General features: G+C 37.7%; 1 protein-coding gene across 7 annotated transcripts in view; it reads left to right on the plus strand.

Moving 5' to 3' along the window:
* KIAA0586 (KIAA0586 ortholog) overlaps positions 1-24,521 on the plus strand; it is a 76,575-nt gene that overhangs the window by 14,155 nt on the left and 37,899 nt on the right. For 6 of the 7 annotated variants that reach the window (XM_061998088.1, XM_061998091.1, XM_061998090.1 and 3 more), the window contains 15 exons: positions 960-1,186; positions 2,136-2,208; positions 2,530-2,790; positions 3,213-3,387; positions 10,087-10,275; positions 11,164-11,351; positions 12,562-12,660; positions 13,861-13,932; positions 18,397-18,602; positions 18,768-18,886; positions 19,452-19,636; positions 22,084-22,243; positions 22,826-23,051; positions 23,459-23,700; positions 24,193-24,269. In XM_061998088.1, coding sequence (XP_061854072.1) covers positions 960-1,186; positions 2,136-2,208; positions 2,530-2,790; positions 3,213-3,387; positions 10,087-10,275; positions 11,164-11,351; positions 12,562-12,660; positions 13,861-13,932; positions 18,397-18,602; positions 18,768-18,886; positions 19,452-19,636; positions 22,084-22,243; positions 22,826-23,051; positions 23,459-23,700; positions 24,193-24,269 — 2,499 coding nt within the window. The remainder of the gene's footprint in view (positions 1-959; positions 1,187-2,135; positions 2,209-2,529; positions 2,791-3,212; positions 3,388-10,086; positions 10,276-11,163; positions 11,352-12,561; positions 12,661-13,860; positions 13,933-18,396; positions 18,603-18,767; positions 18,887-19,451; positions 19,637-22,083; positions 22,244-22,825; positions 23,052-23,458; positions 23,701-24,192; positions 24,270-24,521) is intronic. The other variant, XM_061998089.1, reaches the window with a different exon arrangement.

Raw genomic sequence — 24,521 nt, forward strand, 5'->3', positions numbered from 1 at the left:
TTTGATATATTGTCCTTTTCTCACCAGGTAAAACCAAGACCATGGGATAAGTGTTTTGAGATCTGCTATGTCCACTGTGCTTCAGCACAATGTTAGAACATAAACTTTTGTTTCATTCTGATTTGATAAAATAATACTCTTAAAGCCAAACCGGATTTATGATCTCTCAGGGTTTTTTTCTGTTGATGCTTTCAGGATTTACTCAAGTTTGGGTATTTTGATTTTGTTTTGGGATTTCTTTTTCTTTCTGTAATTAAAAAAGAGGGTTTTTTATTCCTTTCTGGAGAATGAGGATTCCACTTGGGGTCCTCTGGGTGTCATCAGGAGTGTGAGGATGAATGTGAGAGCTATAGCTGTGTGATTCCTTATTTCCCATGTACTCATGTGCTTTCCTTTTGTATTTAGCAACTCATATATGCTTGGCTTTTATTTCTATAAGAGGGTTCTGCAAGTAAAAAGCTAACAGTTTCTTTTGAAAAGCAAAAATCGGTATGAGGAGGAGCATGGTGCTGCTGAGGGGTTCATTTTGTTGTTCTTGAAGTATCTTGCCTTGTTTTTCTTGGAGTAGATTATTGCCAAAGGAGTTCATATATTTAAAGGACTTTGGTTTTTATTGCACTTTTAATTGTATTTAAATACTGTTACATGGAGAGATTTGCACATGATGCTTCATGTATCTAATTTGCAGATGCTCATTAGCTTCATTAGCATCTCTTCTTACACATTCCACTATTTCTCATTTGAGAGCTTTGGATATCTTTCCATTTGCTTGACTGTCAAGTATATTTGCAACATACAGAATGTTCTCAAGTAATTGAAGTTGCTGATAGTGCAGGTGGTTGGTGTTTTGTGTGATGGGCATTGATGTGGTAATAGATTAGTAGGAATTCTGATCAGTGTGTAGACAATGCAAGTTGCAATCTCTGATTAAAAAGCTGGTGATTGTGTTTCGATTCTAGTCAAAAAAACCTCCTGTTACATCTGATCTTCCTGAACATCATCTGCCCAACAAACCCTCCATCCTTCAAAATGTTAAAGTGCCAAAGTCTATACTGAGGGATGCTGAAAGGGTTCTGAAAGAAGTACAAAGCAAGAAAAAAGTTCTTGAAGAAAATTTGGAAGCTGTGATTCGCGCCAGAGATGGGGACACCATGAACGCTTTTATTAATGCCTTGACTGCAAACAGGTTCGAGCTGCAATTCAGTGCTGTGTGTGACTGCTCCCTGTATGTGCTCACCTTTTGTCACCTCTCATCTTTTTTAATTCTGTGCGTTGAAGAACTAGTGCCCTTCCCTGCAAAAAGTATTTATTGACTCTTCTTAAAGTCATTAAATGACTCTCTTGAACTTCAAATGGTTTTAACCCTCCTGATGTGAACTGAATTTTTTGACAGGTAACTGTTACTTTTTGGTAAATCTGAATTCTGAGATGGTGTCATCTGGATAAGCTGCTTTGCTGTCATAACAAATGAGTTTTAAGCTTTTTGTAGACAAACTGATATTAACAGGAAAATTAAAGACTAATTTCATAATGCTGAACAGAAGAGGCTTCCTAAGCCTGTAAATAGTACAGAATTAGTCATCCTACAGCAATTCTTTGCCTTTTGAACTTTTGCTTTGTTAGATGTGTTAAATACTTCTGCTTTTGAATCATGATGAATGTTTTCCTATTAAAATACAACTTAACCTTGTCTTCAAAAGAACAGGTAACTCTTCATCTACAGACAATTTCAGGCACAGTGTCTCCTGTCAGTCTTTTAGAGGAAGCAGTCATTTTTGTCATTTACTTTTTGTCTTTTGAGTTGACAACAAAATATTTTTGTTGCCTTGCCTTTTCAGTCTTTGATCAAATAGCAGCTGACACATGGCTGCCACTCATTCACTGGTGTTTGTAGCCATGTTTGTTGTAGGATAGCGGGAAGGGGCTGCAGGTGACGTTATGCAAGAGCAGACTTAGGTTTGGGAAACTCGGAGAGGCTATGCTTGGTGCCTTTTGGGGACTACAGAGGTACATAATCTTAGCATCTGTGCTTTAGGCTTGTCTTTTTATAGTGTTTGTAGGTCACTACTTTCCCAAGAACAAATCTCTGCAATTTAAGAAGCACTGACCTAAAATAGTTATTTCTTCTGATTCAGAGATATATTGGAAGAGACTCGTATCAGAAAGACTGTGGATGAGTGGATTGAGGCAATCAGTGCAGAAATCCAGGTATGGATGGAAAAAATGAGGTCAGGTTTTTGCATTACATGTTTCCTACCTTAGATTATTCTTTAATGCCAATAGTTAAATGTGATTCACTCACAACTTAATAAGACGTTTCCTCATATTTTTGTTAACGGCATCTAGCACCCTACAGTGAAATATTTACCTCTCTTTTAAAACTTTGGTTGCTCCATGAAAATCACTGGTCACAATTGCTGGCTCACATGAAAAACAGGCCATTTCTCAGAACTTCAAAGTTATACACAGACTCTTCAAATACCCTTGAAGTTAAAATCTCCGTTTATTACTTTTATGTTTTATCTGTAGGCTGAAATGGCAAGAAATGATTTGGAACAAGTGAAATATGATCAAAAGGTCCCATGTATCAAGAGAGCCCAAAACTTCAAGGCTATAAAGACCAATAATGAAATTAAAGCAAAAGCTCAAAAACTCCAAGGATGCTTGACAAAGAAGCCTGTATTTGCCACTAAGTCATTGCAGAAGCAAGCAGAAGATAACACAAGCAGACAGAAGTTTAGAACTTACTTTTCTTCTGAAAGTTCGCAGAAGAAAGAAAAAAGAGCAGATGTGAGTTCCTAAGTTCTTTTTTGATGATGACTGCTATTGCACCATTCATCTGAAATGCCGTTTGTATGTGTAACTGTAATAATTTTAAGTGAAGGTGATAGCCCTGTCCTGTAGATTTTTGTTGTTAGAATTGTCCTTCTCTTCATGTGCTATAGAAGCCCAAGCTAAGTGAGTGCAATGTGGATTTCATTGTTGTGTTTTGAATTTGTCTTGCCCAGTACTTGCTAGTCTCTTCAGCTGTTACTAAGCTTCTTGTATATATTCATGTATTCTCTATGCATTTTGGGTGCTTGAAATTGTTTGTTTCAGAACTTCTTACTTCTCTTTCCTTTAGACCTGTGCAACACTACTGATGTGTTGAAATTTTTATACATGAAGAATTGTAAACTCTTTGGGTTTTTTTCTTTATATGTGTGTGTCAGGGCCCTGTGACTCGAAGTGCAGTGGTGCAAAATGAGGACTATCTGTCTCAAGTTTATGGGAAACCAATTTACCAGGGACATCGGAGCACACTGAAAAAAGCACCATATCTAAGATTCAACTCACCTTCTCCCAAGTCTAAACCTCAAAGACCCAGGGTGATAGAGAGTGTTAGAGGTAAGCAATTCTTTGTCATAAACAAGGTGTTCCCAGTTTTTCTATTAGGAATTCCATATATATTCCATATACTTCACTGTTCAGGTGAGGGAGCCCTGGCACAGACTGCCCAGAGGGGTTGTGGAGGCTCCTTCCTTAGAGGTCTTCAAGATCCGCCTGGACATGTTCCTACGTGACCTGATCTAGGTGACCCTGCATCTGCAGGGGGGTTGGACTGGATGATCTCTAAAGGTCCCTTCCAACCCCTACCATTCTATGATTCTATCATATAAATGAAACTATTTAATCATAGTTCACTTGCTCTTTAATTTAAAACTTAAGCAACTACAGGAGTCTTCCTAGAGAGATGATTGATGCCCCGTGCTTGACAGTGTTTAAGAAGCATTTGGAAAATGCGCTTAATACCATACTTTAACTTTTGGTCAGTGCTGAAGTGGTCAGGTAGCTGGACTGGGTGATGGTTGTAGGTCCCTTCCAACTGAGCTGTTCTATTCTAAAAGATGCTCTTTTCAAAACTAAAAAATACCAGTAGGTTTTCAGATGTGCTCAGTGTGTATCTCACTTCTTTTAGACTGTCAAAATAATACTTATTTCTAAATGAAGCATATTAATATAGGTTTATTGTTGCCTAATTCTTAAAATGGCTGAATTGCTAAAAGTAATGACATAAGCACCTGAAAGCTGTTTTGAAAAACTTACTCAGCTTTTGATCAAGGTTACTGAGAGATATTTTCTTAGTGTCAGGTGTATCCAGTCATGTCACTTAGATGATTGATTCATTCAGAGTTAAGACATCGACTGAGATTTGAAAAATTAGGGAAGCCTGGTGTTTCATTTCCCACCTATAATACATTAATTGAAATATGAAACTTAAATTTAGAGGTGTGAAGATGATGTCTCAACTTTAAAATGTTGAAAGAGATGTTAATTGGAAGTATTGGTTAAGTTCACTAAATGCAGGTAACTTGTTGGTCTAGTCAGGATTAAAAATGAAGTATAACTCTCTTGTACTAGCTTTTTAAAGTTATTTAATGAAGTTTATCAGTTGATTAATAATTCCATTCTTTAGTTTTGTAGGAAAAGTGTTAGGATCAGACAATTCTAGTTTTCAAACCTATTATAAGTCTGTAAAAATAATAAAAAAGTGAAACTATATGAGATCTGCCATAGGTAGGCATACATAAAAGTTATGTTGAGTTTGTATAAAATAATGTTTTAGTTGGATCTGGCTTATTTCTGGTATCTTTTCACAACTTAACTGATTCTTAATACAGAAACTAAGTTTAATCTTTAACTTATCTGTCAGAAAGCCTAACATGTATCATCTTGTCACTGCCAGACAGTGTGAACAAATTGCATAATGTGGTGGTTTAGTCCTGGCTGGGTGCCAGATGTCTACCAAGTCATTCTATCACTTCTCCTCCTAATCTGGACAGGGGAGAAAGAAATATAACAATAGGTTTGTGAGTCAAGATCACAGAGAGATCACTCAGCAATTAGCATTGTGGGCAAAACAGACTGAACTTGGGGAGAAAAGGATTTGATTTATCAATGAACCGTCAGAACAGGGAGATGAGAAATAAAACCAAATCTTAAAACACCTCTCCCCACCCCTCCCTCTTCCTAGGACTCCCTTTCCTTCCCCCACAGTGGTGCAGGGTATGGGAGTTGCAGTCAGTTGATTACAGATGGGCTTTGCCACTGCTTCTACACTGTGGGGTCCTTCCCCATGGGAGACAGTCCCTCACAAACTTCTTCAGCATGGGTCCTTCCCATGGGCTGCAGCTCCTCAGAACTGCTCTGGCATGGGGCCTCCCACAGGGGCAGCTCCTCACACCCTGCCCCAATGTGGGTCATGCACTGGGAGAAGAGTCCTTCAGGTACCAGCTGCTCCAGCCTGAGTCTCTCACAGGATCACAAGTCCTGACAGCAAACCTGCTCTGGCATGGGCTCCTCTCTCCCCACTGGCTCACAGGTCCTGCCAGGAACTTGCTCCAGACTGAGCTTCCCACAGAGTCACAGCCTCCTTCAGGCATCCACTGCTCTGGCGTGGGCTGTCCATGGGCTGTGAGTGTGTCTCTGCTCCCCAGTAGCCTCCATGGGCTGCAGGGGCACAGCTGCCTCACCATGGTCTTCATCACAGGTCACAGGGGAGTCTTTCTTCCAGTGCCTACGCACCCTCCTCCCCTCCTTCTCCATTGACCTTGGTGTCTGCAGAGCTGTTTTCACATTCGCACTCTCTGTTGCTGCTACCATTTAGCAATGGTACAGAGGCGTTACCTCAGTCACTAATTGGCCAGGCCTTGGTCAGCTGTGGGGTTCATCTTAGAATTGATTGGCATTAGCCCTATCAGCTACAGGTGAAGCTTCTGTCAGATCTTTGTTTAAAGAAGCCAGCCCTGAAGCCCCTTCCTTAGTAAAACCTGGCCCAGGCAAAACCACTACATGTTCTCACGTACAAGCGCAGTGGCACATCTTTAAAATAGTACAAGACTCTATTGTTAAGCTTAGCATAGTCTTTATGTCATTTCCTATCACTTCCCTAATCTATGCTCTGGAGCTCGGTTGTGATCCATGAAGAAAAAGTGTTATTGGTAGAAAGTATTTGCAATTCTCATAACTTTCCTGGAAAATGTGGGTCATTGTCCTGGCAAAAATTTCAAAGAGTTTTCAAAACTTATTTTAGTTTTTAAAAGGTGAGAACCTGGTATATGAAACCTGTTAGTCTTGTTGCCTGTGTATTTTATTTGCCCTTTCTTGGAACACTTATTTTTTTGTGTGTGTGAAAAATGCTGCTCTACTCATTTGAAGGACCAGCATGATGGATCACTCTTTTTGACTACTGGCTATGCTGTACACTTGTAATTTAGTTTAATCTGTACAGATGTTTTTTTGAGCAAAAGTGTGCTACTAAGCACTTAATGTATCAATAACAATGATACAGTGACTGCTAACATTTGGATTGAGAACAGACACTTCTTTAAAAATATTTAATCAGCGGTTCTGCTTTTGCTGAGTCTTCAATTGCTTTTTTTTCTTCTATATTTATTGGGCTGTTGGCCTTCATAGAAGGTCACAAACTTTCCAGAGAGGCTAATTTCATAATTCCAGAAACAATACCTTGTAAAGAAACAGAAAAAAGCACCCCACTCTCTCCCAATCTAATTGTAATAAGTAGGTCATTTGTTCCAACCAGTTTTCCACCAGTGTTTAATTCCATAGTGTCAGTGAAATGCAAAGGTACAGGTTGCTCACAGTTGTAATAAGCTGCTCCTGTGCTTGAACTTCTTTTCTGTTGGAAGCGAATAGAAATGAAAGAGAAAACTGTCCCCTGGATCCGTGCAGCATTTGATCTTCCTGAACTCCTGCATGTGACAAATAGTGTTTAAAAGCTATTTACTTGAAACAGAATGAACTCTGGATGGCCTTTACCCAAAGTAGTTCTATTCCAAGTCGTTAAGTCATACCACAGCAGTACAGCAACACGGGTGCTTGCAATAATAAAGATGCCAGAAAATTCATTTCTCTATTTCACATCAGACTGTAGTTACACTAAGTTATGGTTTTGTTTCTGTCCTGACAGTAAATGAAATAAGACACTCCCTTGTATCCTTATCTAAGCAAAGAAAGGAAGATTATGGAATTTTTTGCATGTCACAAGAATTGCCCTCCAATTAATGTGTCCTGTTTCCAAGTTTTCTGATTTTAATGGCTTTAGACTGAAGTCAGCCTTGTTTGATACTGTAGTTACTTGTCTTTGACAATCCTTATAAGACAGTTGGTCAAGTTGCTTGATTTTTGTGCTTTCCTACATCTTTCCAATAAAATGAAAAGCCATAATTCTGTGTTTCACATGGGTCTCCTGAAGACAAAATGCTTAAATGTGTTTGAGGTCTGCCATTCTGAAAGATGCTGGTAAGGCAGGACAGTATAAATAATAAAATTAGAAACAGATCTGTACTCCTCTATAGTTGGAGTGTAAATAAAATGAAACAAAGTTGAAGAAGCGCTTTAAAGCACCAGGTTTAAGAAAGAAAAAAGGAAATCTTGCTTTCATTAGACGTGGTTAGTTCTTTCCTTTGTGAATCTGCACCCACAGATTCCCTTCCTGGCCCTGATGTACCAGGTGATAAAGGCTGAAAAAATTATTGGAAGTCATCGGCCTGGGGTTTGGTTGGCTGGAAAATCCAGACTTATTAAATGCTTCTATTTTGTTAGAGCAGTCCACTAAGCTTGTTTTGAATTAGTGTTAGAATAAGGATGTTTATTTAAGACTGAAATGGCCATCTGGAGAGTCTCTTTTCAGTCATTTTATAACTCTCAACCATTTTCTTTGCAAATAAACTGTAGTGACTAATGCTTGATTTCTTATGAGAACTTAGGAAAAAAAAATCCAACTAACATTTTTATGAGTGAAAGAGCATTTCTAAAAAAAGTTGCAGTTGTTTACTTGCATAATTTGAACTGATAAATACATGTAAAACACTAGGTTTTTAAAGCTAAGTTTAATTAAATATCTGGTTTCTGCCCAGTGCAAATAAACTTTTGAGGGGGAAATGAAAAGTTGAAAGCAATTAAAATGAGGTGCTGTGTGTTTACAGTACTTAATCATTCTTACTGTGAGAACCTTGTTTTTACAACTTGGTGATATTACAGACATGTTGCCAATTTCTGCTTTTACTCAAAAGTTCAAAGCCATGAGGGGACCGTTAGATCATGCAGTATGACCTCTTCTGAATCATAAGCCATTGAACTGCATCTATGTTCCCGAGTCCACAAATTTCTCTTTGATTCAAGAACAGTTTTTCTGGCTAGCCTGTGCTTTGCAGGAAGGTACATGCTCTTCCTGTAAATGCAGCTCTTCCCATGTTGAGACACCTTATGCTTCAAAAGTAAATGGAACATTTCAAATTTGGTACCTAATTTTTTGTGAGTACCTTTACAAAGGTACAGAATTAGTACTGAGTGCAATATTGTTATGTATGGAAGTCTTCTCCTGCTCTACCTCCCTGACATCCTGTTGAGACATCTGAAGATTACATTTATCCCATTGCCCACAGCGTTGTGTTGTGATTTCTCATTACACTGCTGATCCAACACAACCTTAAAGCCTTTTTCAGAGACACTCCTTTCTGACCTGTATTTTTTCTTTGGAGAGTTATGACCAACTATTCTTGTTTCTAGGCTTATAACCCATAATTTTTCTGTACAAAAATACTGTTTCTTGAGTAAATTGCTTTACTTGTTTGTGTGCATTTTTTAAAAGTCACATTATTCATCTTTATTATCCCTAAATTTTATAATCATTAGCTTTTATTCTTCAATTAATTAGGAAGCCATTAAATGTGAACAGGGCTAATACGTGCTTGTTGCTGTGTGTTAACTGGCCATTAATACAGGCAGGGTGATGATTAGAAGCAACAGAGGAGTACAATGATACTTTTCAGCTGTAGTGAAGATATGGACTTAGTTACTAATGTCATTTTTTCCAGGTTCATTTTCCTAATGCCTCCAAAATAGCAGCAGAAGCATTTTATTTGATTAATGATTGTTGACCCTTTTTTGGAGGCTATTTCATAGAATCATAGAATGGTAGGGGTTGGAAGGGACCTTTAGAGATCATCTAGTCCAAACCCCTGCAGAAGCAGGGTCACCTAGATCAGGTCGCACAGGAACATGTCCAGGTGGGTCTTGAAGACCTCCAAGGAAGGAGCCTCCACAACCCCTCTGGGCAGCCTGTGCCAGGGCTCCCTCACCCTCACAGTGAAATAGTTTTTTCTTATACTTAAGTGGAACTTTTTGTGTTCCAGCTTCATCCCATTCCCCCTTGTCCTGTTGCTGGCTACTACAGAAAAAAGGGATGTCCCAACCTCCTGACACCCACCCTTTAGATATTCATAAATGTTAATAAGATCTCCAAGATTTTAGGCAGTTTTTATCCATTTAGATCCAAGTTACTATTTTCCTTAATATCCATTGTTTGCAAAGAATATAGGTTGAATAAGACCTTGCATGGCTATATAAGTGTGAAATGCAACATTACAGTAGATGTTCTCCTTGGCTCTATGCTTAGTCAGTATTATATACAAATTACTTCTAGGTGGCTGCTTTGAAATACTATTTTAAAATAATACCCGAAAATCAGTGCTTCCTCCTTGTTGCAAGTCAAGAGTTATGGGTATTAGCTATGGCTTTATTTTCCAGTAGCAGTGAGTTATTAAACCAGGAGTTTGTAGATTATACCTGTTCCTTTGAGTACCTGTCAGTCTTGTGGCTGGAGACAAACTGCATGTATATAAAACAGGTGAACAACAGATGAAAGTCTGGCTGTGTTCTGCATTCTGCTTGTTTTTTATGCCAGGCTTGCGTGCTCTTCTAATGCTTATTTCAAACCTAAATGATATGTTTCTTCTTAGCTGCTAAATCACATTTCATTTCATCCTTGTGTTCTTCACTTTCCTGGACCTTCTTTTGCTAGATTCAGATGTTAAAAAACTGACATTTTAACTCCTTTATTGCTGTCAATACTGAGACATCTAACTTAGTGCTTTGAGATTCTGCCGTTCCCGTCTCCCTCCCTCTTTCCTATACCAAAAATTCATTGTTGTTTCAGTAGAAGACCTTAAATTAATAGAGACTGTGATATTACTGGGTTTGTACATATGTTGGTGAGCTGCAGTTTATCTGTTCTTGTTTCAGGTACAAAGGTAAAGTCAGCAAGAACACAGACTTCTTTTTGCACACAGAAGGTGATAACCAGCCCTAGGAAACAGCTTCCTTTCCATGCATTTGCTCAAGAAAATCAGTACTTTTTTAGTCCTAGTCGAGATGTGCCTGCTGCCTGCGGCCCCCTTGAAGGTCACCTAATTCCTATGGCTATTCCACTAGGTAGGAGCCAATAACCTGTAAAAGGATATGTGAAAGTTAGTTACTGCTGCTTCCTGAAAATACATCTTATGTCTTCTTATGTCAGTGATTTGCAGTTGCCCTTCTCGTGGGAAATCTACACTGGGGGGGAACAGTTTAAAATGTTCTGGTTCTCCTCATTCTTGGTGCTGGATGTGTGGTGACACTCTGACAGAGCAGTTATTTTCTGTACTGTACATACCTTCTTTGGTATGATTTACATTTCCAGAGTTTGTGTTCTGGCTTTAAGTATGATATCCACATAAGCAGGAACTGAGTTACTAGCCCTTGAGTTCAACGTTTTCGATGACCAGCCCAATGATATGGATAGGATTGTGCTAAACACAGTAAATTCATGGCTTCTGTGGTTTTGGACCTTCAATATAGACCTTTTTTTGGACCTTTATATAGACCTTGTTTTGGGAAAAGTTAGTGTTATATTGGCATTGAAATAAGATAGTTATTTTTTAAAAGCCAAACATTTGTGGGATGCTATACTAAGTGTAATGGTATTTTAAAGAGGATTAAGAAAATGTGAGGTGAGGGAAGCATGGGGTGTAATTTTTGAAGGGCAAACGGGATGTAGTTATTCTCATTTTCAGCAGTAGGTGTCACCATAGTCAAGAAAAGTGAGTCATTTAAAAAAGCGGCAGCGTAGAGTTTACAGTTCCTGCAGAGAAAGCCTTAAAATTTCCAGGTGAAGCCCTATACTTTAGCTGTGGTGAACAGGAGACTTTCTAATTAGTAATTACACATGAGGTCTCAGTTCGTCTCATGTGAAATGCAGACACCTAGGATTTAATTTTAATGAATTCTTTACTGAGGTTTCTATATCTCTTTCTCTTTAATTATTTTATAAACTATCCTCAGGTCAAACCCAAATTAATGACATCTCACAGCAGCCTGCTGGAGCAGTCATAGGTAAATCACACCCTGTTACAGTTCCAACCTCTCTTCCTCAAGTACCACCAAAACCACCGGTTGAGGTAAAAAAACCAAACGTAGCTGTAATAGAGATGAGATCAGAGAAAAAGGTTCCTCCTCAGCTGTCTGTGCAGGTACATGTCAAGAGTGATGATTATTTGTTTGTTTATTTTAATAAATGCTAACTAAAGACAATCTTATCTGTCAGTAACTTGCTTTGACAACAGTAGATGGTTTTCAGTAAACATTAGAAATGTAGAATGGAGGGAGTGAGAAGTTGCCATGCTTTGCTAATATTTTAATTCATATTTTAACAAGTATCTTTATTGTTTGATCAAAACAGAAAGCTATATCTTCAGTAAGTCACCTGTGCTGGGTGTTTGTAAAATAGTTCTATGTCATGTTTTCTTTGTTTTTTTTTTTTAAAGGATGTTTTTGAGCAGGAACAAATTTGGAGTGAAAAAAACCCCAACTTAGTATAAATGTCAGTTTCCTTGGATTATTGCTTTGGCCTTTAGTCATCCCAAGGAGTTCACTCCTGATTAATCAGCCAGTGCAGTCCTTACCTAGTGGGTGGGATTGTTTATTTAGTTTTTTTTACATGAGTCTGTTGTCAAGGAAGTTATTGTTTCTTACATGATCATTATTTTGGATTCAAATTGTTGAGAATATACACACTCCCACACACACTTTTCAGATACAAATGATTCACGGAACTCAAAGTTAAATACAGGTAGAATAGTATGTGGTTTGTTCCCTTGCTGTATCATTGCATTCCACCCACATGCATTTTACTGTTATTTCATCTACTTCTTAAACATTTAAGATGAATTTTTTTCGCCTCCAAAGAATTAAGGAAGCATCTAAGTATTTGTTCTTAAAAAAAACAGAACATATTTTGATGCTATAATGGACATGCCTTTATTATTACTATACTGGAATACAATTATCCCTTTGTTTTACTGCACCAGATGTATGACAACATGGGCTGGTTATTGGCTTCACACAGTGGCTTGTAGGCCAACACAATGTGAACAAATTGTGTCAAACACACATCTGCTATATAAATAGTTGTAGATATACTCAACTTTTGTCACATGCAAAGCAAAGAGAACAGGAAAAATCAGGTACTGCAAGAAAAGAGAGAAATACTTCTGGGGTTAGTTTTCATACATGACAGTCTTTTGTTTTTCAGAACCAAGTTGTTATACAGATATGAGAAAAGGGGGTCACTGAAGTTTAATGTCTCAGTGGCAAGTGGAAGAGAGAATCTGAAAAGTTCAACTATAGTAGCAGAGCTAACAGATAAGATTTTCAGATTGATCTCTTTTTTTCCTGTCCTAGGTGTTACCAAATGTAGATATTGACAGTATTTCAAGTGACAATGTGAGTGTAAACCACCATCTTCCAGGCTCTGGATCTGCACTTCCTCCTGTCGATGTGGTATGACAGCAATTGATTGGTCTAAATGTCTGTCAATTCACACTTGTTAACTTTGCAGTAATTTAACATTCTTTTTTATCTCATTGTCTTGTTTTAGTTAGAGAAATTAGACAGTTCCAGCCAAAACGGAATAATTATTTTGAAGAATTTCTAATATTAGATATTTGCTTAAGACAATGAGGCATTGCAGCAAGATGCTGTTTTTCCAAGATTAAATAATGACCATAGCAAAACTTAAGGAAAACAGCATCTCTCTGTCCTGTTAAGAGTTACAATGCCTTATTGACCCATGTCTGTCTTTCTCACACTGGCTTCAGTGTTCTGGCATGAAGTTTGAGGATGTTCCTCATTCCTCCCTCTGCTCGTTGGCTGCCGTGGAGTGGTTAGTGTCATCTAAGCATGACTTGTTTCAGGGTAGCCTGATGTGTGTGAACCTGGCCAGTCTCCTCTATCCTCTTTCCATAGAACCTTTCAGAACTGTCTAGGGTCTAATCTAAGTAGTAATGTAGATTTTGTCCAACGAAAAGATTAACTGCTTCATGCCACTGTAAGGTTGTGAACTAGGGTGTGTGTTTACACGATGGCCTGTTGCTTCTTCCAGTGAACTTCTGACTTGTGCATTACACAGACTCAGCAGTGTGAAGGCATGGTGATGAAGAGATTATTTTTATATAGTTATTGGACCTTTTACTTTCCCTGTGTGTTAGCTGCTTTTCTGACTTAAGGAGTTAAGTCCTTCAGAGTCCTGTGGTCAAGGTATTTGCTGCATAAGAGAGAGACCATGGATTAAAATAGTGATTGTTATTTTAAAACAATGTTATTAAATCAGATGGTAGAAAGCACATGTGTGTGAATTGCTTAAGACACTTCTAGACTCGAGTGCCATGTTTTACAATGTTTTGTCTTCCGTTTTTTTATTAAAAGGAGTTGCAGGCATTGCCCTAGAACTTTTGATGTTGAGCTGTTCCATTAGATTTAGTAACAGCAGGTTTTAGTTGCCAGCACTCAAGGAAAAGTTCAAATAATCTTTCTTTATGCAAAGAAATCCTTCCTATATTTAAGGTGGATAAAGCATTTTCCTGGATTCAGACTATTGACAGTGAGTGGTGATTTAATTGCGTTCTGTCATGAGGTTTTTCTGCTAATGCATTTTTAGCTCATGATATGAATTAGCTAACAATTTCAATCTGTCTTTGTTAGACTCCAGAAGATATACCTAGTGAGGAGGAAGACACCAAGCTTCCTGGAACCAGTTTCACTGATGCCATGCAGGTAATTGTATTGCAAAGGTGTCCTTTGCTTTTAAAAGTTTTGTGAGCAATACTGAACTGTACACAGTGCTGTAAACGTGACTAAAAATTACTGTGTGTTTGTAAGTAAAGGACTTAAGAATTACAATATAAAACTAAAATTTGGATGTGTTAGAATCCACTAGAAATAAAAATAGTCCTCTAAAATCAGCAAGTGATTATAGCACTCAGAGTTTGTGATTTCACAACTCTAGATGTAATGCACATGTAAGATACTCTTACAGATTTTAAGTAAGATGACCTGCATTTTAAAAAGTGAAATGTTTTCTGTGAGTTCTCTTTTACAACATTTTGGTGTACAGCAATTTGCATGTGCTTTTCAGGCCCTAAAATGCTTTAGCGTAGTATCTCATTTCAGCCAAACACTATGTAACTTTAAGAAAAACCAGACAAGCGGCGTGTGTGAGTCTGTGTGTACAACGTACTACTCCTCTCATGGATCCCATTAGGAGTGCACATTTTTGTTTTGAAGGCTGCCTTGTTAATGTGTCTGTGCACGTTTAACAACATTGTTTCAGGATTATGATAACATGGGTTTATTTGAGAGACTCTTTTTACAGTTTCATTCTTTCAGGTAGCAAGGTAGCTTCCTGAAGGAAGCAAGATGCTGTCTCTGAGCTGTTGTGGAGCATCTTGCCTCTGTGAGATATGGCAGTTTCCACCTTCTGTTGCATTTAGGGCTCTGTAAATAGCAGGAACTTGAAATTGCTGTTGCTGACTAGTATTTCCCTTGAAGTGCTTTTTCCTCAAGCTTCTTTCCAGTGATATAAAGTTGCTGTATGCATACCAAAATCTGCCAAAAAATGTATTGTGGCCTACTCTAGGTGGCCTGCTCTGGCAGGGGGTTGGACTAGATGATCTCTCAAAGTCCCTTCCAAGCCTTAAGATTCTGTGATTCTGTATTCTTTTTACCTGTTCTATGTGCTCCTGATCCCAGGATAAGAGTGTCCATCAAATATTAACTGTTGTAAATTTGAAATTACCTGATGTTATTATAGGAGAGGGGTTACATCTGTTTGGAAAACTTTCTTCTGTTTGCACAAAACAGCTTTATTTTATAAAAATAAGTAGGAAAGCTATTTAAGAAATCAGTTTATGAACTAACAAGGAAAATGCAGCCGTGTTAGATTTTTTTGTATGTGAATAATATTTATTAATATGTTGTTTTCTCCTGGATTGCTTTTATCTTTTTTTTCTTTTTGGCAATGGTATATATTTTAACCACAATACCAAAAAACATTCCAAGTGAAACATATGTTTGGCCTGTGACCACACAGACAATGTTCTTAAAAATGTGCAAGACAAACACAATGTGAAAGCATAAACTCAACCTCGGGAGTGGCAGGACTATTTAAGACATCAAAAGAAAGCAAAGTTATTGTTATAAAAGAGGCTTCAGATTCATGGAAAAATGTGCATAAATTGCTATACAGGAAGATGACTTACTGTTGTCTTCCCCCCACTCCCCTTTTATTATGAGAACTTAATGCTCTTAGAATTTGAAGAGGATAAACATTTGTGTGAAATGGCCTGTTTTTCCCCCACTTTGTTTTTCATTTTTTCCTGTCTCTTTTCTTTCCTAGTGCATATTGCAAAAAGGCCTCAGGGCCCTGTCCTAGGTGTTTCCTTTTCCTAGGATTTGTTTTACATTTTCTACGGGAAGATAGTTATTTGAGAGATGCTTAGGAGTTGCCATGTTAGTTGTCAGCTTTGGTAGCCCAACAGAGGCAAAGTTCTGCAGCTACCTGTTCCCAGGCCCAGCCAGTAGTGATGCTGAGCACGTATGGCTGAGAGGCACACAGGCAAACACAAATATGCCATACACATGTATGTCTGTGTTCACGAGTGGAGGCACAGATCAGCACTCAAACTGCACCAACAGCCTGATCCTGTTCTCCTCTCTGGCAGTTCAAGATGGAAGTCTGTGTTAGATGTGTGCTTGAGTGGATGAACACATAGACATGTGTGTATTGATAGATGTACACAGAAATACACAGAGCATGGATCCCTCCAGTATCCGCTGTTAGACATTCAGTCTACCCAATAACTGGCCCTATGGTCCTTGACCATAGATGCTCTTGGGGTCAGTGATATTTCTTTTTTTATATGTATAACTCATCAGATGAAAGATCACAGGTGGAACCTGCAATGCAGCCTGGCCTTGCTTGTGAAAATTGCTTTAGAAATCTACCAAGAAGAAATCCACCATGAAGAAACCGATGGCTGAGTTCTGGATGGCTGTAATAAAAGAGTTTGTGTATAGATGTTTGATGATGGAACAAAATTCATCTACACCACCCCATCATTTCAAACATTTTTTTTAATGATCTGACTGTAATTTGGGAAATAGAATTTCAACTTGATACTTTATTACAAAGTGCAGCAATTAATATTCCAATCATATCTGAAAGACTTTCCAAGTCCTGCTATGTTTTCTTTGGAAGTTAGATAGATATTTTCAACAGTCTCCAGAGAGGTAAAATGCAAAATGGAGTGCAGATTACTCAGGATTGGCCTACGAGGTGATATATGTACAAGTTCAGTCTGTATAATTAAATGCTATTATATTATCTTATTCCTATTTCAGCAGAGATAATATATCACCCCAAAATGAATGTAATTATATCTTGGATTTGTGCACTATTAAATTATTTTTGCACATGGTTTAGAATGCAGGAGAACTGCAAAAGTTTGTCAGAAGTTGCTAAATATATGGAAGATTTATTGTATGCACTTGGTTTATTTAATCCAGATGTTTGTATTTTGCATACTTTCAGAAAAGATTATATTAAATAGGCAACATCAAAGAAAATTTATGGAGTAAGGCAGTCAGAAGAAAATGCATAACGAAACACTGGACAAAGACATCTTTACATTTGCTGTCAGAATGAATTATGGTTATGAATACATATATCCTAGCAGAATGAGCAGCTTATCAGCTTGCAAGGCATCCAGTGCCTTTCTGAGTTAAACTTTATTGTCTTGTTTCTATGCCTAGAATGGTTTGGAGATATTTGTTTGTCACCCAAGTATGCATATTCCATTTTGCCTGCTTTGTAAGTTACAGCTTTGCTTTGAAGAATTATTATTGTTTAAAGATCCAGAAAGATCCTGCTCCCCAATAGCTCTTTGTTGCAATGCTCATCATGTACCTATCTGACTTTTCAAAGTGTATATGAAGGTAGGAGAGAAGTGAGACAGAAAAATGTTAATGTCTTCCTCCTCCCTTCTCTGTTCTCTCTGGTTGTAGTGTTTTGTTCTCTTATTCATAGAAAATATACAGTGTAGGGCTTTTTGTTGTTTTTAATTTTATGGGTTGAAAGTTCATTTAATTTATATGAGGGAAAAGAGACTTTTTTTCCTTCTGTCACTGTGTTGGAGATTGATCTTAGTAAATGTAAGTTTACCGTGAGCTCTTTTATGCAACATCACATACTTCTCACCGGTAATTTAGGGCTCAGCTCTTAGTCTCTGCCTGTCATGCCAAATTTTCTTCTTAGAGAATCATAGTACTATAAGAAACATTTGGTTTTAATATTACGAGGGAAAGATACAGGTTCTCATCCTTCACGAGCCATTTCTGAAGTGTTACATTATGATATGACAGGTTAGTCATGATATGACAGATTGCTTTTTGGGTCTCAATGCCATGGATGTGCTAAGGGGGGAAAAAGGAGGGCAACACCTTTGGAAACAGCTGAACTTGAAACAGCCACATCAAATAACTCCTGTAACTTTTTAGAAATAGCACTTTAAGGTTGAATTCAAAGTGTCTGTGAGCATCTTTTGAATGAATTACCCAGAAATAGCTTTTAACTTTCAGCAGATTAAGTTAATGGAAGTGAAAGAATACATGTAACATATGTGTAAGCTATTAGTATCTACTCTTCAGTGCTAGCAGCTTTGTTAGAGTTTTGACATACTTGCTAACTTCTTGCAATGTATCCTTTCAGACTGGAGACTTTAAAGTAGAAGTTTAGAACAACGTAGAGAACAAAGTAAAGTAGAACAAAACCCAAACCAAAAAACCCTAACACAACCAGTAACTGTAGAAAGTTTCCTAAACTTTTTTGTTTAAAGGAGGAGCAATTTTGAAGTATGTATTAAAGCAACTTGACTTATTTCACAAGTAAATTTCTCAAGTATTAGCATTACCATTGGCTCTCTGCCCTGTGCAGCACAGGCAGGAAATATGAGCCAAATCGTGTTTTACTTAGCAATTCTTATAGCTTTATACCTCTACAGATTTATGATTTGCTAAGTTTAGAATTGTATCAATTAACTACAGTGTACTAAGAAGGGAGGTTGTGGTCTCTGTGCTGTGACACATCTACCAAGGTTTCTTAAAGAAAAAAATCTGACTGTGACCTCAATGGTGTTGCCTTCCAGAAACACACCATAATTTAATTTACTACTTATTTATTAGGATCAAGAAGAAGAGAGGGATGAAATTCCAGAATTCTTTGAGCCTCCTATGGAGTTTAATGGCCAGTTTAAAGTGGCTTCACCAAAATACAGTGGTCCTTTGTTTCCTCCAGTGGCTTCTGCTCCTCAGCAGGCTTCTGATATTTTGGATGAACTGATTCAAAGGAGAGAAACTATGGACACTATAGAAAACAGGCTGATAAATTGGTGAGTTGCAATGTAGCAAAATGTTGAATACTTTCCCTTTATTCTCCTCCCTTCTCTTCTCCTTTTTCCTTTGAGATGCCTTGAGGTTTATTTCAAGAATGCTCATTTATATACTTTTAGGTGTCTTGGAGTTTCCTGATAGCTAAATGAGTTTTATTTTGCTAGGGTGGAACAAGAAGTAATGGCAAAAATTATCAGTGAGATGTACCCAGTTCAGAAAGAAACAGTGCCCAATGTTAGCACCTCAGAGAGTGAAGACAGTGAGGCTGTAACCTCTGACATTGGTAAGTAGGACTTACTGTTCTCAGCAGATGGATTATCTTAGTTTTTGGTTAATTTTAACAAGCTGTGTAGGTAGCTGTTGCCAATGCCTAGCAGTGGATAATGCTGACCCAGGGGAACCATAAAACACAGAAGCACATGCTTTAATTCATGGTGAGACAGGGTAAGCATTATAAGGCCATCAAAATAAGTTATCTAAAAAAGGGAAAAGAGCACATAAACCACACCACTGTACAAATAAACTTCTGTTATTGGCCATTTAAATCAGATTTGGCATTTTTCTGAGCCTGTAGTGTTTGTTTGCCTGTCTTTTGTCAATAGGTATGTCAAAAATTGCCTCCCTTACGAATGTGTAAGAAATGGGAGACAAATGCATTGCCCTCCTCTGCTGCTTTCTGTTATGATCCGAAATTGCTTCTCTTATTTCTTTATCTATAAAATAAGAAAATCAGTTTTTGCAAAGAGATACTTAAAAGTTCATAGAGAATAAAATGAATGGCTGCAGTACAGTCTATGCATTTTAAGAAGTGAGACCTGGATGTGTGCTTCGTGTTTCTTCATTTTCAGTTGAAGTTGCAGGTGGTGGAGGGTTGCAACTCTTTGTCAATGCTGGCGTGCCTGTGGACTCAGAAATGATAAGTCATTTTGTAAATGAAGCTCTCAGAGAAATAATTGCCACCATGCTGGGCAACAGGGAGGCTCAGGAAGCACCTCCTGCTACAAATGCAATTCCAAGTACAGCGATTATGATGGTAAGAGTCCATTTTATTTAAGTTCTCCTATTGAAGTTCTAAGGTATAATTTCTTCATGATGGTTTGACTACGTGCAAGACACAGGTGATGGAAAAAGATGGATGAACTGAATGTGTGTGATTTGCATTTTTGATTATTCCTTGTTATACCCCAACAAGCAACAAGATGAAACCTATTTTCCTTCAAAAAAATGTGAAATCCTTTGTGCTTCTTACAACATGCTGTATTTATTTAGTTACTTCAAGGCTGAGCACAAAACTGATTTCTAAGGGAAAGACTCGGTACTTAATTTCATGTTGTCAAAAGATGTTATTTTCAGCAAAAATAGCTATGCTACTTTCTTGCAAAAAATGAAATCTGAAGAAATTAATTTCTTTATAAGAGAAAGAAGCTGAGGCTGATATTTTTGGTCTTATGGGCTTGCAGCCATTCTTTAATATCCATGAAAATGAATATTAATTCTTTCTAAGTTTGGAGTTAAGTGGTTTTTGGTAAATGCTTAAATGATTAGTAGGGCTTCCTGTAATACAGGATAATTTTCTCTGTTCTCTTTGATAATCAAATGACAGCGGTCTCTTATTTTGATAACAACATGGCTGTGCTACAATCTGGTGCTGTATGATGTCTTTGAGATGAATGTGAAAATTGCTCTGCTTAGAAATCTGACTATTCAAAGCTTTGTTGAAAGTGAGATCAATTATTCTATTCTGCTACAGTGCCATTAGACTGAAATACCACCTAATGCCTGTGTTAAGTATGGTCAGAAGTAATCAGTCCACTGCTTAAATACAGCCATCTTGCATCTAAAGAGCTCTTCCTCACTCCTTTACAGATTAAGGAGGGTATGATGTAAGACAGGACTGTTCTTTGTAGCTTGTTCTGATACTTAGAAACCTCTTCTAATAACAGTTCTATGTCTACTAATGACTCTCTTAAGCCTTCTTTTTTCCATACCAGCTTAAAATGAAATGTCCTTAGGTTGAAATGATTGTTTTCTCCTTAATGCAGATATTAATTTGCACACTTTAAAAGATTAGTTTTGTCCTTTTTGGCCTTTGTTTGATCACACTAAATAAAGCAGTTGTCTGTATGTGTACCTTTTTTTGACTCTTGCTGCTGGACAGCACTTCTGTGTTTTCCAGTTTGGATTGGTCTTGTCCATGGGTAACACTAATATGCTAGTAGACATCTTTCATAATCAAGTAGTATGCAAAATGGGTTTTTCTTAGTGCCTGTACTAGAATAGTGATCCTCTTCCACCTTTATTGGAGTCTTAGGTAGCTGATTAAATCCTTTTAATGTCTTTTCACATTTGTGGCTGAGAGCTATCTATTGCATAACTTTGACATTCCCAATTTCTTTTCTTCTCCTTTTGCTATTCCTGCTCAGCTTACAGCAGAAGTTCTTGAATAGTAATATGTTCATTCTTAGTCTACCCCTTCTAACTGTGAAGTTTTCTCTTTAGAATGACAGCTGCCCAGTTACTGAGTTCTCCGGTGTTCACGGTGTCTTGCAGTTCTGTGTGTGTGTAACTGCCAAATGTGTTAGCATGTTCCACTTCTCAAAAGGGTTCTTAATAAAAATCATCAGTCTGAGGATTTATCCTTCAGAAACTAGCCTGGAAACCTTCCTTTAGCCCCATTTTCTTCATTTGCTTTATGAAATGTCAGAGAACGGGTCTGGAAAGAGCCTGGAAAAGTCCATCCCATTCCTCCATAATAGGCTAAACAACAACTGTCATACTTGCTTGTCAGATTTGTCTCTATTGCTGTCATCTTTTAAGGACCATCATAATTATATGTATGTGCTTATTTTAGTGTTTTACTGTCTTGGCTATTGCTTTGTTTATGATCTCTTCTTTAGTTGTTTCTCTAACAATAAAATTGTACTGACTCAATTTCATCCACGCCACAAAATATTTTCTTGCTTAATGTTGTATCAAATCATAGAATGGTAGGGGTTGGAAGGGACTTTCCTTCCTTCCTTCTAGTTCGACCCTCCTGCCAAAGCAGGTCTGAAAGCTCGATCAGGGGGCACAAGAATGTGTCCCAGGTGGGTTTTGAAACCTCCAGAGAAGGAAACTCCACACCTTCCCTTGGTAGCCTGTGCCAGGACTCCCTCACCCTTACAGTAGTTTTCCCTCGTGTTTAAGTGGAACTTTTTGTGTTCCAGCCCACATGTGCATAATGATTTCCAAATGTAATCATTCAAATGCATGATTTAGTGGTTTTTAATTTATTTTGTCCAGGCGTACCGTTTAGCCTTGTGCAACTTTATGTTTAGATGGAGGAGTTAGATCCCTGAAGCATGTGTCTAAGCAACAGCTCTTCCTGTTCTATGATAATCTGCCTTTCTCTCTCTTCCTCAACTGTCTCTGGGGATGTTTGGAAGATAGGAATTTTGCATTGAGATAATAAGTGTGGTTATGATTTTCTTCTTCCCTCAGGAGTCTCTTGTGCCTACTCCATTGCCAACACCCCAGGCCACACCACCACAAACACCACCTTCAGAAAAAGAATTGCCTCCAGTCAAAACTCCAGAGTCTTCTCCATCTCTTACAGAAATGAATGTGGATGTTCACGAATATGACAAAATTAAAGAAACAGGTAGTGAAATAATAATTGAAGCTTAGCAGTAGCAAGTATGCTTTAATCTGCTGCCTTTCATTTTTTTTTCTTCAAAGGTTTGTTATCTCTCGATAAATATTCTTGAGGCTATAATTCAAGTGAGAACTCATGTAGTACAAAAATTATGGGCTAATTCATACAAAAAGCAAACATCTTTTATTTGGTAACTGTTCTGTTTTCAAACTTAATGCACATTTCTATGGTCTGTGCGATTTCCACCCCTCCCAACCTCTCTGTTTTTCACATCAGAAACATAGCTGTCTATTGCCCCTTCCTGTGTTACTAATGTTAATTAAGCCAAATTTACATTCTACAAGTAAAGCAGCTTAGTTTTTAAAATGCAGTTTGCCTTATTAAAGGAAGTAAGCAAATGAAATTTGATTCTAGCTCCTTCAGATGCCAACACTGTACTTAAAAGAAACTTCTTAATCTCGTCTTGTCTCCATAACTATAAAGTGGTATCACAAAAACTACAAGTGCTTAGTAGAACTGACAAGTTTTCTCTCTGAGATTTACTTCGTGCTTTGCTGTTTGATCTGAAATTTGACTTCACACATGCAGAAGCTGAGATTCCAGCTGCCACTCCTCATGTTGGCACACCTGTAATTACCCCTGTCAGTACGCCTCCTAGAACAGCCACACCAAGCCCTCCTGCCTCAGAATGGGTCTCCAAGGATGCAAAAATGGAAAGCCCAAAGCCTCCAAACCCATGGGATGGTGCACAACTTCCTCTGGAAGAGGAGAAACCCAGTCCTTTAACTGAAGAACCATTTTGTCCCAAGGCTGTGTGAGTTGAACAGGCTCCATTGTTTTCTCTTCTTAAATAAATGAATATGTATATTCTTTCTACATATATCCTCAAAAAGTCAGTAGAAAGAAATGCTTAATGTTTACATCAGAAGGTGTTAAGAAAAGCTAGAATTCTTTTTTTTTATTACTTATATCTTGGAGAAAAATATGAAATCAGGACCTTTCTCAGTATTTATCATCCCTTATTGATCATCCTGATGAACACTGTACTTGGTAAACTCATATTGTTACACCTTCCAGTGATAAATGTAGTTATTAGCTTTTTTACCCTATTATTATAACTATTTCTAGTTATAACCAGAAATTCATCAATAACATTATTTAACTGTATTGATTCTTGGACTATTCATTGGTGTGTTCACAATGCATGTTCTTACATAATAGTGAGATGTCCGTGGCTAACGATGAGGAACCAGAGGCCTTGATTTTACCATCTCAGCAGTTGTCAGCGAGGCCTTTCGAATCGCTGCCGTGCAATGCACAGGTTCCATCACCTGTGCCAACAGTTAGTTCTGGGCAGTCCACACAGGAAAGCAGCCTGACCCTCACAGAAACAGAAACTACAGACAGACCCATCTCAGAAGGAGAGGTACTCTTCAGCTATGGGCAGATGTTGCCTGCAAGAGGTAACTAACTAGACAAATTTGTGAAAATTAGAATTTGGATTATTTTTTTTTCCATATAAATTTCTCTTCCAGTCCACTGAAGTTACATCTCATACATTCTCTGAGAAAACTGTAGCCATTAACCTGGTCCTTTAACTTTCAGTTCACAGTTTTGGATTTCAGAAACCTTGTTGCTCTTTTTCTTGTTTCTGAACAAAATGCTTCTGCTTACTAATGAAAGAAGATTAAATCTGCTCTTTTGTTGTAAGATCAACTTGGAAAATAATTGGGACTGTCTTGCACAGGCACCATGTGGTACTAAATTTTTATTGAAAGCAAAGTCTAAGAGCAGTTTTATTGGAAGCTGAAAATATTTCTTGTAATACACATCCGGCAGTAGGAATTTCCAGCTTTACTAAAGCCCTGTGTTGCAATTATTAAAGAATGTGGAATTGGCTTTCTTTCATATAATTGGCATGCTTTTTAGTGTTTATAACTTAAAATATTTTTCAGCTTTAGCAGAAGGAGGACTGTCTCTTCCAAACCTTGCTGAGAGCTTAACCAGTACTTTACAAGATGCCATTGAAATGGTAAGGAATGTTTCACAAGGAAATGGAGTTTGTGTGGTATTCTACCTTGAGTATCTTGATAGATTGGATGTGCTTCAAGCATTTTAACTTATAATCATTTTAGATTTATGCTTTTTAACGTACACTTACAAAGAATGTCAGAATTTGAGAGCTCCAAAGAAAAACCCCACATTATACAAACTAATTTATATTTTAAAAGTTGAATGATTTATAAACTTCTGTGGGTGAGAGATAGCTAATACACATTTTCTA

The sequence above is a fragment of the Colius striatus genome, chromosome 6 (assembly GCF_028858725.1).
Source record: "Colius striatus isolate bColStr4 chromosome 6, bColStr4.1.hap1, whole genome shotgun sequence".
NCBI classification, from domain to species: domain Eukaryota; kingdom Metazoa; phylum Chordata; class Aves; order Coliiformes; family Coliidae; genus Colius; species Colius striatus.